Source organism: Equus przewalskii, chromosome 18, assembly GCF_037783145.1.
Source record: "Equus przewalskii isolate Varuska chromosome 18, EquPr2, whole genome shotgun sequence".
Lineage (NCBI taxonomy): Eukaryota > Metazoa > Chordata > Mammalia > Perissodactyla > Equidae > Equus > Equus przewalskii.
This window is the reverse complement of record NC_091848.1, coordinates 55815207-55831338: the sequence shown is the minus strand read 5'-3', so window position 1 is coordinate 55831338 and position 16132 is coordinate 55815207. Positions and strand designations below refer to the sequence as shown.

The 16132-nt window shown below is 36.3% G+C and overlaps 1 protein-coding gene and 1 pseudogene across 6 annotated transcripts in view; one reads left to right on the top strand and one right to left on the bottom strand.

The window, feature by feature from the left end:
* Positions 1-16132, bottom strand: part of SENP7 (SUMO specific peptidase 7) — a 141945-nt gene that overhangs the window by 25578 nt on the left and 100235 nt on the right. For all 6 annotated transcript variants that reach the window (XM_070582009.1, XM_070582008.1, XM_070582010.1 and 3 more), the window contains 5 exons: positions 14415-14599; positions 12569-12908; positions 11712-11869; positions 8510-8656; positions 2409-2442 (listed from right to left, as the gene is read on the bottom strand). In XM_070582009.1, coding sequence (XP_070438110.1) covers positions 2409-2442; positions 8510-8656; positions 11712-11869; positions 12569-12908; positions 14415-14599 — 864 coding nt within the window. The remainder of the gene's footprint in view (positions 1-2408; positions 2443-8509; positions 8657-11711; positions 11870-12568; positions 12909-14414; positions 14600-16132) is intronic.
* On the top strand, positions 2532-4964 carry LOC103549245 (RNA-binding protein FUS pseudogene; annotated as a pseudogene).

Sequence of the window (16132 nt, the reverse complement as noted above, 5' to 3'; positions counted from 1 at the left end):
TTTTTATTTTGAGGAAGATTAGCCCTGAGCTAACATCTGTTGCCAATCCTCCTCTTTTTACTGAGGGAGCCTGGCCCTGAGCTAACATCCGTGCCCATCTTCCTCTACTTTATATGTGGGACGCCTGCCCAAGCATGGCTTGCCAAGCGGTGCCATGTCCACACCCGGGATCCGAACTGGCAAACCCCGGGCCGCCGAAGTGGAAAGTGTGCACTTAACCGCTACACCACCAGGCAAGCCCCCCTAAAATATCATTTTTGAGGTTTGTAGCACAAGAATGAGAGTAGCTATGTTACACAGGTTTTTAGCTATAGATTATAGTTAGATGTAGTGAGATCACCACAGAAATGCAGATCAAAATCACAATGAGATATCACCTCACAACTCTTAGATCGGCTATTATCAAAAAGACAAGAAATAACGAGTGTTGGCAAGGATGTGCAGAAAAGGTAAGCTTGTTCACTGTCAGTGGAAATGACAATTGGTATAGCCACTATGGAAAATAGTATGGAGGTTCCTCAAAAAATTAAAAATAGAACTATCACATGATCCAGCAATTCCACGTTTGAGTACTTATCCAAAGAAAACAAAGACACTAATTCAAAAAAAGTATATGCACCCCCATGTTCATTGCAGCATTATTCACAATAGCCAAAATATGGAAACAACCTAATTGTCCATTGATGGATGAATGGATGAAGAAGATGTGGTATATATATACAACAGAATGCTATTCAGCCATAAAAAAGAATGAAACCTTGCCATTTCCAACAACAGGGATGGACCTTGAACACTTTACGATAACTGAAATAGACAGACAAAGACAAATACTGTATGATAACATTAATATCTGGAATCTAAAAAGAAAAAACCAAGCTCATAGACAAAGAGATCAGAATGATGGTTGCCAGAGGCAGGGGGATGGAATGGGCAAAATGGGTGAAGGAGGTAAAAAGGTACAAACTTCCAGTTATAAAATAAGTCATGAGGATTTAATGCGCACCATGGTAACTACAGTTAATAATACTGTAATGCATATTTGAAACTTTCTGAGAGACTGCATCCTAAAAGTCCTCATCATAAGAAAAATAATTTTTGTAATTATATATGGGGATGGGCATTAACTAGACTTGTGGTGATCATTTCACAATATATACAAATACTGAATCATTATGTGGTGCACCTGAAATTAATGTGTCAATCACACCTCAATTAAAAATAAAGAATTTGAGAGGTACCTCTGTTACACAGGTCTTTAACCTTAGATTATGGCACTATCTTTTACGAAATTATTATTTCTTTTTAAATTGTAGGTCCTTATTTATTCTAATTTCCTAATTAAGAATGTCAATATAGGGGCTGGCCACGTGGCCGAGTGGTTAAGTTCGCACGCCCCGCTGCAGTCGGCCCAGTGTTTCGTCAGTTCAAATCCTGGGCGCGGACATGGCACTGCTCATCAAACCACACTGAGGCGGCGTCCCACATGCCACAACTAGAAGGACCCACAATGAAGAATATACAACTATGTACCGGGGGGCTTTGGGAAGAAAAAGGAAAAAAATAAAATCTTTTAAAAAAAAAAACAATGTCAATATATTTATTCCGTGCCTTATATATTCTTACTACTTATAGTAGCTTCCTAATTACTAGATTCATTATCATAACACATAGCTTTGGATTCTGTACATGGGTGTCTGGGGAGTCTAATTAAAGTTACTTTGATCACATCTTCAGTCTTGGAAGAGAAGCTTGCTCTTCCCTAGTTCATTTCTAAAATGCTATTTGTGTATATTTTTCTTCCTTATTCTTTTCATAATTCATTCTCTAAAAAGACTATTTTCTATTGTCTATTAGTTGTTTTCTTAGTGTCATTATTTATTCTGAAAGGTTTTAGCTGGGGAGAGAATAAGAAAATGGTCTGAGTCTCTACAAGGTGCAGGTACATTTTCCAATCTACTTTGCCTTACTCAGATAAGAAATGGTATAAAAAAAATCTCTCTTAACCCCTACACAACACCATTTTACATGTTTATGTGCAACATTAAAAATTTTCCTTATGCTTCCTTTCTTATAGTTACTATTCTCATCCAGTTTTATCTACCAAAAATCTTCTTGCTATCAAAAATTTTATTTCTGTTAACACCAAGAAATTACCATAAGTCTCTTAATATTAGCTGACTTGAAGTCATTAAAACAATAGTATACCATTTTCAGTCTTACAAAATATTTTAACTCCTTTTGAAGTTGCCAAAAAAAAGTGCTAAGTTGAAACACATTAATCTTAGTTTTACTTAAATTCTGGAAAAAATTATGGAACTAGTTGCAGAAAGGTTTCAGAATTTTTGCTGACCAATTACTTTATGCTCAAAATTACAGTGAAAATAGTTCATAAGACAATGATAGCTTACCTTGAAATGGGATCTTAATATACTTTGTTGTGAACTAAAGGAAAAATAAAAAAGCAAAAAATGAGTTACCACTCAAAACGTGTTACTATTCAAAATTTTCAAATTTTTTTTCTTTTTCAAACCACAAGTACATACTCAAAGGCTAGACAAAAAGTGCTCAAGTCTTTTTATCAATAAACCAAAAAAATGCTTCACTGTAAAGACTTAGTTTTATGGAAGTTTAAGAACACTGCACAAGTAATTTTAACTCTCAACATGTTCATTTACAAAAACCAGTAAGATTTTATTTAATATATTTTCCAAAAATGTTCCCTGAATATTTAAGAAATAAGACAAAGTCCAGAAGAAACTGCCAAGAAATCTCACAAGGAGTCACTGACTGGTAAATAAACCACAACACAGGGTTTGATTCTTGGCTTTGCCAACATTCCCAGTATTCATCCTTCTTTGTTCCACGTTACAAATTCCCTCCTGACCGACAATTCAGCAAGGTTCTTGGCTCTTTCTGCTTCTTCTGTACAAGGACACTAATTTTCTCTAGGTACCTTTTGTACATATCTGACCCCCTTAAGTTAGAATAAACTCCCAGGAGTTGTGGAGCACCTAAATCTCACGTGTACCATCTAAAATAAACTTGTGCTTTGAAGTTTGTTTCTCCATTAATGCCAAATGAATTCATGCCTATTTATTTATTCTTTGGTTAGGTTTCTCTTTTGATCAACACATTTATGAAAGTGATGACCAAATCAGGGGTACAGTCTGTGAGCACAAAACAAAATCAAAAATAGTCTTGAGTCAGTCCTCGAGGCGTCGGTGCTCCGTAGCGTTGGAATCTTGTTGCTTGTCGGCCTGTGCGCGCGTGCGCGGACATGGCCTCAAACGATTATACCCAACAAGCAACCCAAAGTTATGGGGCCTACCCCACCCAGCCTGGGCAGGGCTATTCCCAGCAGAGCAATCAACCCTATGGACAGCAGAGTTACAGCGGTTATGGTCAGTCAGCAGACACTTCAGGCTATGGCCAGAGCAGCTATGGTGGTTCTTATGGACAGACCCAGAACAGCTATGGCACTCAGTCAGCTCCCCAGGGATATGGCTCAACTGGTGGATATGGCAGTGGCCAGAGTTCTCAGTCGTCTTACGGGCAGCAGTCCTCCTACCCTGGTTATGGTCAGCGCCAACTCCTAGCAGCACCTCGGGAAGTTACGGTAGCAGTTCTCAGAGCAGCGGCTATGGGCAGCCCCAAAGTGGAGGCTATGGCCAGCAGTCTGGCTATGGTGGACAGCAGCCAAGCTATGGACAGCAGCCAAGCTCCTATAATCCTCCTCAGGTCTATGGACAGCAGAACCAGTACAACAGCAGCAGTGGAGGTGGCGGAGGGGGTGGTGGAGGTAGCTATGGCCAAGATCAGTCCTCCATGAGTGGTGGCGGTGGCGACGGTTATGGCAATCAGGACCAGAGTGGTGGTGGCAGCAGTGGCTACGGGGGAGGCCAGCAGGACCGTGGGGGCTGTGGCCGGGGCGGTGGTGGTGGTTACAACCGCAGCAGTGGTGGCTATGAACCCAGAGGTCGTGGAGGTGGCCGTGGAGGCAGAGGCGGCATGGGCAGAAGTGACCGTGGTGGCTTCAATAAATTTGGTGGCCCTCGGGACCAAGGATCACGTCATGACTCTGAACAGGATAATTCAGACAACAACACCATCTTTGTGCAAGGCCTGGGCAAGAATGTTACAATTGAGTCTGTGGCTGATTACTTCAAGCAGATTGGTATTATTAAGATAAATAAGAAAACTGGACAGCCCATGATAAATCTATACACAGACAGGGAAACAGGCAAGCTGAAGGGAGAGGCAACAGTATCATTTGATGACCCACCTTCTGCTAAAGCAGCTATTGACTGGTTTGATGGTAAAGAATTCTCTGGGAATCCTATCAAGGTCTCATTTGCTACTCGGCGAGCAGACTTCAATCGGGGTGGTGGCAATGGTCGTGGAGGCCGAGGGCGAGGAGGACCCATGGGCCGTGGAGGCTATGGAGGTGGTGGCAGTGGTGGCGCTGGCCGGGGAGGATTCCCCAGTGGAGGTGGTGGTGTTGGAGGACAGCAGCGAGCTGGGGACTGGAAGTGTCCTAATCCTACATGTGAAAACATGAACTTCTCTTGGAGGAATGAATGCAACCAGTGTAAGGCCCCTAAACCAGATGGCCCAGGAGGGGGACCAGGAGGCTCTCCTATGGGTGGTAACTATGGAGATGATCGTCGTGGTGGCAGAGGAGGCTATGATCGGGGCGGCTACCGAGGCTGAGGCGGGGACCGTGGGGGCTTCCGAGGGGGCCGGGGTGGTGGGGACAGAGGTGGCTTTGGCCCTGGCAAGATGGACTCCAGGGGTGAGCAAAGACAGGATGGCAGGGAGAGGCCGTATTAACCTGGCTCCTGAGGTTCTGGAACAGCTTTTCTTCCTGTACCCAGCGTTACCCTCATTATTTTGTAAACTTCCAACTCCTGATCTACCCACGGGTTTTTTGTGTCGGACTATGTAATTTCCATACTTCTGGTTCCCATTAAAAACCATCGTTTTAGTTAAAAAAAGAAAAAATGGTCTTGATACATGAGTACCTAAATTAACTACCAACAGAGTTCCAAATAAGGAGCAAACAATGTTCAGTGAAACCACAGGTTTACTGTGACTCCATTCTTTCGCCCATTTAAAAATTATTTCATTTTGCAGTTTCATAAATATACTCACATTTCACAGTATAAGTTGGCCACTAAAGCCAAAGTTGAGCAAAAGAGCGTGTAAGCTATAAGCTGAGCTTGGGGTTCAAATCTTGCCTATATTACCTCTGCCACTTACACAAATAGTAAGTAGGTAAACATAGGTCACCTCCTGAACCTCTCTCAGCTTTAGATGAGACCCTTAACCAAGAGGAGCCCTTATGGTTAGACACTAGCACTTGATTAAGTATGTTAACTAGTTTAATTTAGTCAAATACACCTTACTATTTTCTGTCACTTTCACACAACTGCTATATATATTTGGTGTATATTTTCCCTTGCCAAATTTTTTTTTGACCTGTTTCGCTGGGACTTTAATCTCATAAAAGATATCTTAGCAAATGTAATTAGTTATACAAATTAATATAAGGAGTTTTTGCTTTTGAGATTTTACAGTTATTACTACAAAATTATGAACTAGAAATAATGCATCCATATCTTTGGCCTTTACTTTCTACATTATTCTCTCGTTCTCCCATCATAAGTATTCTTGTCCTATGAAATCTTTCAGCTTGCCAAGGATCTGACACTCATTTACACCGCGGTATGGTGATTAAGCCAACATGAAACCTCCCCCAAAGGCAACTTTATTCCCAGCAAAAACTTAATTCCCCAGTTAAGAAAAGGAGAAAGATGTTTTTGTGGCAGTAAGGTAAACCAGTTCTCTGAAATCATATCACATCTATCTAAACTTAAGAATAAAGCTGAATGTTCCATTTTATAACTTCTTACAACAGCCAGTACAGTTCTCTGAACATAATATGTACTTAATAAACATTTTTCCTATCAACAAAGCTGAGATCTAAAAAATGAAATGTTCACATCCATTGCAGCTTTCTTAACGCTAAAAAAAAATAATAACTTAAGTGTCCAACTATAAGAAAATGGCTCTAATTTATGTAATAGTTTCCCACTATAGGCATTTTTCTAGTTAAGCTAAATTGTCACTATCATGAGAGTGAGAACAATATCTCCAGCGTCTACAACAATACATAGTAGACGCTCATTAAACGTCTGGAAAATGACTGAGTTTAATTCTCTAATAAATTTACTCCCCCAAAATATTTCTTTAATTTCTAAATTACAGAGAGCATCATGAACTGGGTCTGAAAAAGAATATATGTTAAAAGGTTTCTGAAAAACTCAAAAGTTTTAAGACTTTTACCCTTTTCTCATTTTTATGTTATTCATTATTGTTTTTTAATTTTTAAAATTGCTTATGCTTCCTCCATCATAAAATAACTTTTAATTTTTGCAGAGTTCCTCTCACCCTTTCTTCACATGCATATATTCTACCTGCATATATTTACTTTAATCTACTAAACCACTTTCCTATAATTAGACATTTAAGTTTTTTAATTATAAGAAGTGTTCCAACAAAAGAGACAAATTTTTAAGACCTACTTTATGATATTCTTTGAATATTTACAGTCCCCTACTATTTGTAATGGCAAAATACTAGGACAACTGAAATGTCGAACAGTCAGGAATTAAGGACAATCCAAATATCCTAAAATAGCAACAGGAATTAAATTAATTGAACGTAATTAAGGTAAGTTACAAAAGACTATGCATGATGTCATACCCTTTTGTTTTAAACATACATATGTATCCAACATGAAGAATATGGAATGATATACCCTGTAGGGTTAATAGCAGTTGTCTCTGGATCAGCACAATTATATGGGTTCTTTAAATTGCTCTTTTATTCATTTATAGTTTTCTGCTTGGTTTTGTTTTTAGCCCATAACAAGCCTACCTGACTGTGTAAGAACATAATCAATATATTAATTAATGAAAACCCATTGTTGAGTATTTATGTTGGATTTTCCTCCCCTAGATAATCAATTAATGATACAGATTTAGGTTATTCACTTTTTTGCCATTACAAAGAACTCAACAGAAAAAAATAGTTAAACCTGAACTTAAAATAAAAAAGCAAAATGGGGGGGAAACTGTGAATAGTGAACAAATTTCCTTAAAGAAAAAGAATTGTAAAATCATCCCAGGCCTGCCAAAATCAATAATATTTGAAAACGAATGACCAGAGAATATTAATTTTAAACCAAATTGCTCTTGTGCTCTCAATCAAAGCAATTTTAACTATATCACAAGCCCCCACTATTTGTAGTTCCCAGAATTTGTTGGATTCACATGTGATGTTTACTCTATTGGGATTAGCTCTTCCCCCGCCTGGTCACCAAGTGAACATGTACCTTATGTCTTAACTCATATGCTGTCTCCTCTGTGAAGTCTTCCCTGATTCCTCCAGACAGATATCGGTACTCATGCCCATACGCACCCTTCTTGTAGATATTTCCATCATACATTTTACCATATTGTAAAGTAAACATCTATTTACATATCTGTCTCTTCCATCGCACTACAAGTTCCTTGAAAGCAGAGACCACGTCTTATCATTTCTTTCTTCCCTGCCCTATTCTTAACACACTTAAATATTAATAAAACTTCTAGGAAAATACCTGAGTTATAATCTGACATAGTCAATTCAATTCAACTAATGTTTCTAAGTGCCTGTTTAGGTGTAGTCATTTATGGAAGGTGTAAAGGAAATAAACGCATGGCTCTTCACCAGAAGATGCTTAAAGGCTAATGGACAGGTTTAGGCAAGAAGATAAACAGTTATAAACCCATGGAATAAATCTTACAACAGATGTACAAAGTGCTGTAAATACACAGTAAAGCAAAAGTTAACTCTGACTAGGAAGGAAAAAACAGAAAAGGTTTCCTGAAGAGGAAACATCTCAGATAAGCCTTAAAAGATGATTAGGAGTTTAACAGGCAGATATGGAGAGAAAATACAGAGAAGTGAGTAAAATCCATCTAGCTTTCATTTACAATATGCAAGGGGGAATACTGAAGAAAAGTAGAAAAACAGAATATAAACTGTTCCTGGAGTTCCTTAAATAACAAGTTTAGGAATTTGGAAAGCTCAGTTTACAACAATTTAAGCCAGCAAAATGAGATTTCTTCTTTTTACTCTCAACTACACCCTCAATAAAAATTTACTTTACCATCAAATAAGTTTTAGAGCCCAAAGAATATCAATACTACGTGATTTTTTTTCATATATGGTCTTCATTAGAGTAGTCAGATCAGAGATATAATTTCAAGACATTCCCTATGATTTTAGGATTTCCCCTCAATTAAAGACATGTTTCAAAGTAGGTATAACAACATATTCAAAGTGTCCCATATAAAATTAATCTCAATTCTATTTTCATTTTCACTAAAAAAAGAGATGACAATCTGAAAATGCCTTCCCCAAGATCCAAAACTAAAACAAAAAAAGAATTAAATATACTTACTGTAACACAACCTTTCGAAGCTCCTTTTATTTTACCAATATAAACAGAAGTAAATACAAAATCCAGTTGAAGATCCATCTCATTACTAGATAGAAGGCTAGAAATGTTTTCCATGACAGGATTATATGCACATAATTCAGATGAAGCCTAACAAAAAATAAAGTATAAAATGAATATGACCCTAAGTATTATAGAAATGTTGACAAAGATTTTCAAAGTCAAATACTTCTTTAAATTACTCAATGAATTTTTGTGATTTTATACTGTTCTTACTGAAGAAATAGTTATCTAAATTTTTTTTAAAGATGTTATTTTTCCTTTTTCTCCCCAAAGCCCCCCAGTACATAGTTGTGTATTTTCAGTTGTGGGTCCTTCTAGTTGTGGCATGTGGGACGCTGCCTCAGCATGGCTCCATGAGCAGTGCCACATCTGCGCCCAGGATCTGAACCCTGAAACCCTGGGCTGCTGCAGCGGAGTGCATGAACTTAACCACTTGGCCACAGGGGTGGCCCCTCTAAATTTTTTTTAAGTATATGATTTACCTTGAGAAAATTACTGTAACCAGACAAACTCTAAATTAATTCCATAGACCTAAACTCCAGAAATATATCTTCCTCTATATCAAAGTCATGATTTCAAATTCAATATTCCCTAAAAGCCTTTATTCATTTTTAACTCAACAGAAATAAAGTAAGATTTACATAGCATTTTAGTTTAAAATTAGTTTTTAAATATCTCTTTTAATCACCACAACCACCCTACGAGGTACTTTGTTGCTTTTTTTCCATTTCATAAGTAAAGTTAATAGATGTTTGGATTAGTTCAATAACTTGCCCAAAGTAATGCGGTTAGTAAGAAGCAAAACTAAGACAAATCCAGGTTTCCATCTCCAGGTCAAAGGTTACTTCAACGACATAAAACTGCTTCCATAAACCAAGAAGATGCTCTTAGCTACCACACTTTTAGTGTCAATGAAGAGATGTAAGTGCCTAAGAACCATCTATTACATCAACTCTATAAGAAGATGCTCTTAGCTACCACACTTTTAGTGTCAATGAAGAGATGTAAGTGCCTAAGAACCATCTATTACATCAACTCTATATGCTTTACTATATGCTTTATGTCTGAGGATAACCAATCAATAGCTTAAAACCTCAAGAATCATACCACTTCCACACAAACAACCACACAACTCTGCTTCAAAACGACAGCAGACCACCAGACAGTATCAGCAGCAGTTGTTTCCCACAATCTCTCCTGAATTTTACACTGCTTTCGAGTGACTTTTCCAACTCACATCTTGCCTAGCATTTGCACATTATCCCTTTTTACCCCTAACATCACTAATGACCAAATAAATTACCACTAGAGCAATTATGCATGTTACCCACTCTCCTCCTATCTCTAGAAAATGTGATTAATCTTCATCTGAAACATATACAGTATTCATTATTTTTAACCCAGCTCACAATGCCATTTACCTGCTTAATAGAATTTCTTTGTTATTTTCATCTTTTACTGCTTACTATACTCTTCTTCTTATCCCCTAAGTAAAAAAGGGGTTAAATCAACTACAGCTGGCTCTAGTCAGTTGGACAAATAACTGTGTGTGCTATTCTGTAAAGACTAACTGCCTCCTAAAAATGGCCAACCCATGTTTCCCATAAGTTTATTTAAAACTGGAAAGAAGGGAGAGTGTGGAAATGTGGTATTCTCAGTAAGCCTCCACATTATTTGCTGCTTAGTTGTGATCATACTCTGTCAGTTCTACAAGAGATTTTATTTTCTTATAATATAATCATTTCACACTGCATTGTCAACTAATATGCTGGGAACTATAATTCATGTAGGAGTCTGAACCCATTATCAACACTGACACTGTTTTAATTACAAATACAACTAAGCCATCAAGTAAGCTATTGGCTCGATTTAGCAAGACTGGTTACATTTTAACAAAAATGGAAAACACAGCTGCTGAGGTGATCTCTGTATGGATACCAAATGCAACAGAAACACCGGTGAAACGATTATCAGACCAGTAGGCTGTTTTCCTAGAGGTGACTAAATTCTTCATCATACCTTACAGAGTAACAGCCTCTGACATTATTAAAAAAGAAACCAACAGGGGCTGGCCCCGTGGCTGAGTGCTTAAGTTCGTGCACTCCACTGCAGGCGGCCCAGTGTTTCGTTGGTTCAAATCCTGGGCACGGACATGGCACTGCTCATCAAACCACGCTGAGGCAGTGTCCCACATGCCACAACTAGAAGGACCCACAACGAAGAATATACAACTATGTACCAGGGGGCTTTGGGGAGAAAAAGGAAAAAAATAAAATAAAATAAAATCTTAAAAAAAAAAAAAAACAACAGTTCACCATAATTCTGCACTAGTGGTCACTAACAATCATTTCTTAAAAAACAGGATAATCAGAGGCTGATAATATGAAGGAATACTGACAATAAACGATTTGAACCCTACTGTAGAGCTATACTCTCCAAAGTACTATGTCAAAAACACAACTGGTCGACATTAAACCAACAGACACTTCCATTTATTATATTCTGTAAGAAGGAAGAGACAAAGGACTTAAACTGATAGGTTTGTGACACTGTTCTAAATGCTTTCATATGTTATTTCATTTACTGTTCAAAATAATCTTGTGAGGTTAAGCGTTACCATCTTCATTTAACATATGAGGAAGCTCAGGCTTAAAGAAGTTAAGTGACTTGCCCAGAGCTGGGATTTGAACACAGGTCTGTCTGTCTCCAGAAGACATATTCTTTCCTATCATGGTGCCTTAATAGCATGTAAAGGAAAAGGAAGAATTCCACAGTATTTTACAGTATAGTAGCCACAGTATTGTAAGACCAGACAGATGAATATTGGAAGCTGTTTAATTCTAGAAAATGTTTTGATAAAGTACTTAAATATCCGATGATAATCATAGAAAAAAGGAAAAAATATTCAAGTTAGAGTATTTAAACTGAAAAAAAATAAATTATAAGAAAAAAATGGTATAATCCTTTCACTTCAAAATAAAGAAAATTACATATTTCCCTTGAACTAATATGAAAGTTGTCTCAAAATTCAAAGAAAATTTTTAATTTTTATTATAATATTCTGTTTGGTGAAACAAGCAATAGTCATTAGCCAATAGTGTGTATCTCACTGTTAACCTGCGAGAAGGCAGAAATCAATCACCTGCACTGATTCACACGTAATCAGTGGTAGTTCTGACAATGCTGATTCAGAAGTATGCTCATTTTCATCAGTGATGGCATGGTCTTGCTTAGGTTGTAATTTAAGAATTTCCGAACTTTTATTTTCAACGGGTCCTTCTTCATCACTGGAAACGACAACTAAACAGGAAAAATACTTATTTTTTAAATGTGTCACAATAATCACATATCAAAAAGAGAACTTTCTAATTCATGCAATATACCTTTAATAATCCCATTTTACCTTCTGCAGGATGAAGATATTTAAAAATGGATAAAGCCGAGGAGAACTTAGGAACAAGTTCTAGTTCTAAAAATGTATTGTGCCATCATTCTAAATTGTACTTTAAGTCATGTGACATTAGTTGCTTCCAAGAGGGGGAAACAGATGGGCACAGGATGCGGAGACTATTCACTGTACATAGTTCAGAATCTTTTCTGTACCATATGACTGCATCAAATAGTCGAAAATTAATTAAATCAAATTAATGACAATAGTTAAATAGTACCTAAACTCTCTGTACTTCAGCTTCATCAACCAAAATGACGATAATAATGGTCCTTACAGAATCCTTTTAAAAACTGACTGATGAGATGAATTACACTACACTAATATAAAAAAAAAAATTACTTCTGCTTCCAAGTACTCCATTGTTCACCTAAATCAATATTACAAAATGCACGAAGTCCCAAAACCTCAAGTCTTTTTTTCTAAAGTTAATATATTCCATAGTGACGTCATAAACAGCTTATTGCCTTAGCAAATTTGTTCAAGAAGAGAAATAAAACAACTTAAGTAAAGCAGAGAAAATTAAGAGCCTCTAACATCCTATTACTTACTTGGTTCAGCTGAGATCAGCGACTGGTTCCCTTCACTGGGTTCACTTAAAACAGTCTTTTCTATTGTGTCCAACTCATTCTCAGCCTTCTCAAGCAGGGTGGAATTCCCCACGATATCGGGGGAGGGAGAGCTCTCAAAAGTTTCAGTGGTTGAATAGTCAGAGGCGCTTTTGGGAGCAGCACTCAAAGCCGGCTCCGGACTGTGGAGTGAGGATGCTTTAGTAAAATCACTTCCTATAGGTACAGGTGTAACTTCTTCAAGCAGTTTTGAGTCTTGATGATAGTTTTCACTTGACTTTTCAAACTCAATGGATACTGTTGAGTCATTTTCCTGTTCTTTCTGAACATAAACACATACAAAAAATTAGCATTTTTCAAATTTGGCTAGTATAAAGAATTTTTTTAAGTTTAAATTCCTAAGAATATAAAAGTGAAATTATTATATAATTTCTATACTACAGGGATAGAAAACTACACAATTATACTATATTACTCTTGCCAGTGTCTCCCACGTATAAAGATAGAGTTTGGTCTGTCCAATTGGACGCCTAAACATTTTTTAAAAGGACAGGATGGGGAAACCCCTCTATTTGCCAGTGGTTCAGATGCTCTTCCATGAACTGAATCAACTTTATAATAAAAGGAAATGCTTTTTAGTTTTATTTTGCAGAAGTAATGAGGTCATATGACATCATATGACTTCAGGAACAAAAGCAAAAATTTAAAAACTTAAGAGGATAACAATATGAAAGCTCATGAAAATCAATCACCACCTTCACATCTCCAGTACTCTATAAATCATAACACAAAGGCACAGCAAAATCCTGAAATGCCTTGTGAATCAAAGAAATCAAAAAGATGTCCTCTTATAGTTTTATTGTTAACTGTATACTAAGTCTTTGAAAAATAAATACGTACACATTAAGTATGGTAATTCTTCACTTACAACAAATTCCCTAAACTCTAGATAAAGAGAAGCCTAAGGAAGTTGGTAAGTAAATTACTTCTGACAAAAGAAATCTGGTAATAATTTTACAGAGCAAGTGAAAAAGCAATTGGCTGGACAGTATGAATAGTATTAGTATTTAGTTAAAATAAGGGAAAATAAAAGAAAACAAGTCTGAAGGATATACACCAAACTACTAAGTAAGGAGTAGTATTGGAGAAGGAGCAATTTTAATTTTTTTATTCATTCATAATATTTGAAATTTGTTCCAACTGTATTACTGCAAAAAGTTTCATTTAAATTATTTTTTTAAAATGAGAGAGTCAAAAAAATAGGCAAAGAAAAGAAATTTGACGATAAAAGCAAAATGCTAGAACAACTTTACTTGGCCACAGTTAATTCTTTTTTCTTTCCCCACCAATAAATGTTTACTGAGGCCTGTAAAATTTCATGTCAGTCTCTGGGAAGAGCCCTTAGATACATCCTTCATTACCTGTTCCACTGATTTTTCAGTATAAATCTTGATGTTTCCATATAAAGCAATTCAAGTAAAAACAAGTGAAACAATTGCTGGCATGATGTGCCTTTTTTTTTTTCCTTTCTTATCCCTTTTTTTTAACTTTTTATTGAGATTATGATAGTTTACAACCTTATGAAATTTCAGTTGTACATTATTGTTTGTCAGTCGTGTTGTAGGTGCACCCCTTCACCCTTGTTGTAGGTGCCCACCCCCCAACCCCCTTTCCCCTGGTAACCGCTAACCTGTTCTCTTTGTCTACATGTTTAACTTCCACATATGAGTGGAGTCATACAGAGAGTGTCTTTCTCTATCTGGCTTCAGTCAATTCATTTTTATCACAGCACAAATTATTTCATATGACATCAAATACCTCTACTTACTGTCTGTTCTGCTGACTTATACAAAGAAGTAGTTGAATTATGAGAATCTAGTATACTACTTCTGTGCCTTTTCTTTCTCTTCCTGGAAATCAGAGTGGGTTCCATTTTTGAATCAAAATAGGTATCATCCTTGTTTCTGCTCCCCTCTTCCAGATGATCACACCCTCTACTTCCACTATTGAGGTCTTAAAAAACAAAAGAGACATAAATATGGCCAAAAAGTACAGAAAGAATCCATTTTAGAGGAGCTCAAAGAAACATCATCAAAATTGCTATATTATTTCCAAAGCTAATTTAAAAAGAAGTCCACAGTTAAATTCTCATACTGACATGGGGGAATACAAAGAGAGATCCTATTTTAAACTATATACACGAAGTAAATGTTCATTGTACAATAAAAATGTACAATATATTAAAAAGGAGTATTCTTTAGTAAACAAAGCACAGCAACAAAACCATCTTCCTTTTGTTATTATAACTGCATTTGACTGTAAGACACAAAAAGAGGTCTTAATAAAATTTGGAAAACTCATGTCTTAAAACATTTTGATAATTCATTCTGATTTTAGAAATTAGTTGTCTTTTTAAAATGTAAGTTTTATATATACACATATACTTTTTAAAGTGAAAAGGGACAATAATTGGAAAGAGTAGAGTATTGCTCACTGCTCTTTTAAAAGGAGGTGAAATACCTTTCCTCAGCAGCTGACTGTGATGGGATCATTCACAAGTCTATCCATTTGCTTCACAGTTTGCTTCTTCCTTTTAAAAATTAAGACTCTGACATTTTAAGTCTCCAACAAATCTACTGCTCTACAGAGAATGAAGTGCTCCCTTTTTTAAATCAACAAGCATTATTTTGAAACTCATGTCAATTATTACTAAAAATCCTGAGTCTTTCAGTTACCAAATATATGTACTGTATGAAAATACCTTCCAAAAGGTCCTACCTAACTAACTGAAGATTATCCTAAATTATTTTGCTTTCTGAAGCTATATCACACAAGTATCAACTCAAAGTTTACACAAAGCAAGCCCCAAAGCAGCTTCCTTGAATTCCTGTAACACTGACTGGCCTGACCTCTCCTTCGTTCAAAGTTCTTCAACACTACACACCTTCCCCTCAAACTATTCTTGCTCTTACTGTAGCGTCATAGACACCTAATGACTAACATTCATAATATCTCTGTCATTGCTTAAAATGCAAGCATTTGAACAGGATTGAGGGCAAAAACTCCAAGAAAGTCAACAGTTTCCAATTTCCAAAGAAAACACTCTTTACTCCCTCCCCCAGGAAAATAAACTCTCCCAAATCAGCAACACAGTATTCTGAAAAGCACAATAAATTTTATTTGTAATTTTGTAAACTGTAAAAGTAGTCAAATACAATTTCTACATATAAATACTGTATCAAATCACAATTTCTAAACATAAATACTATAGCAAAAAGACTGATGAAAGGAAAGGAACTTGAGAAAAATTCTTGTTATACAGGAGTTTTCCTTCAAATAATTTACTATTTACACATCAGCCAAGACTATCTCATGGAAAACAGGAATCAATTTATTAGATAGTGCTAAAGATTGTAAAAATAGTATTCTACCTGCATAATATATACAATTTAACTTACAAATATTACTAACACATAAAATTAAAGAGGTGACAAATTCCTATAAAGAAAAGACTACTAAATATTTCCAATGCATTATTTTCATAGA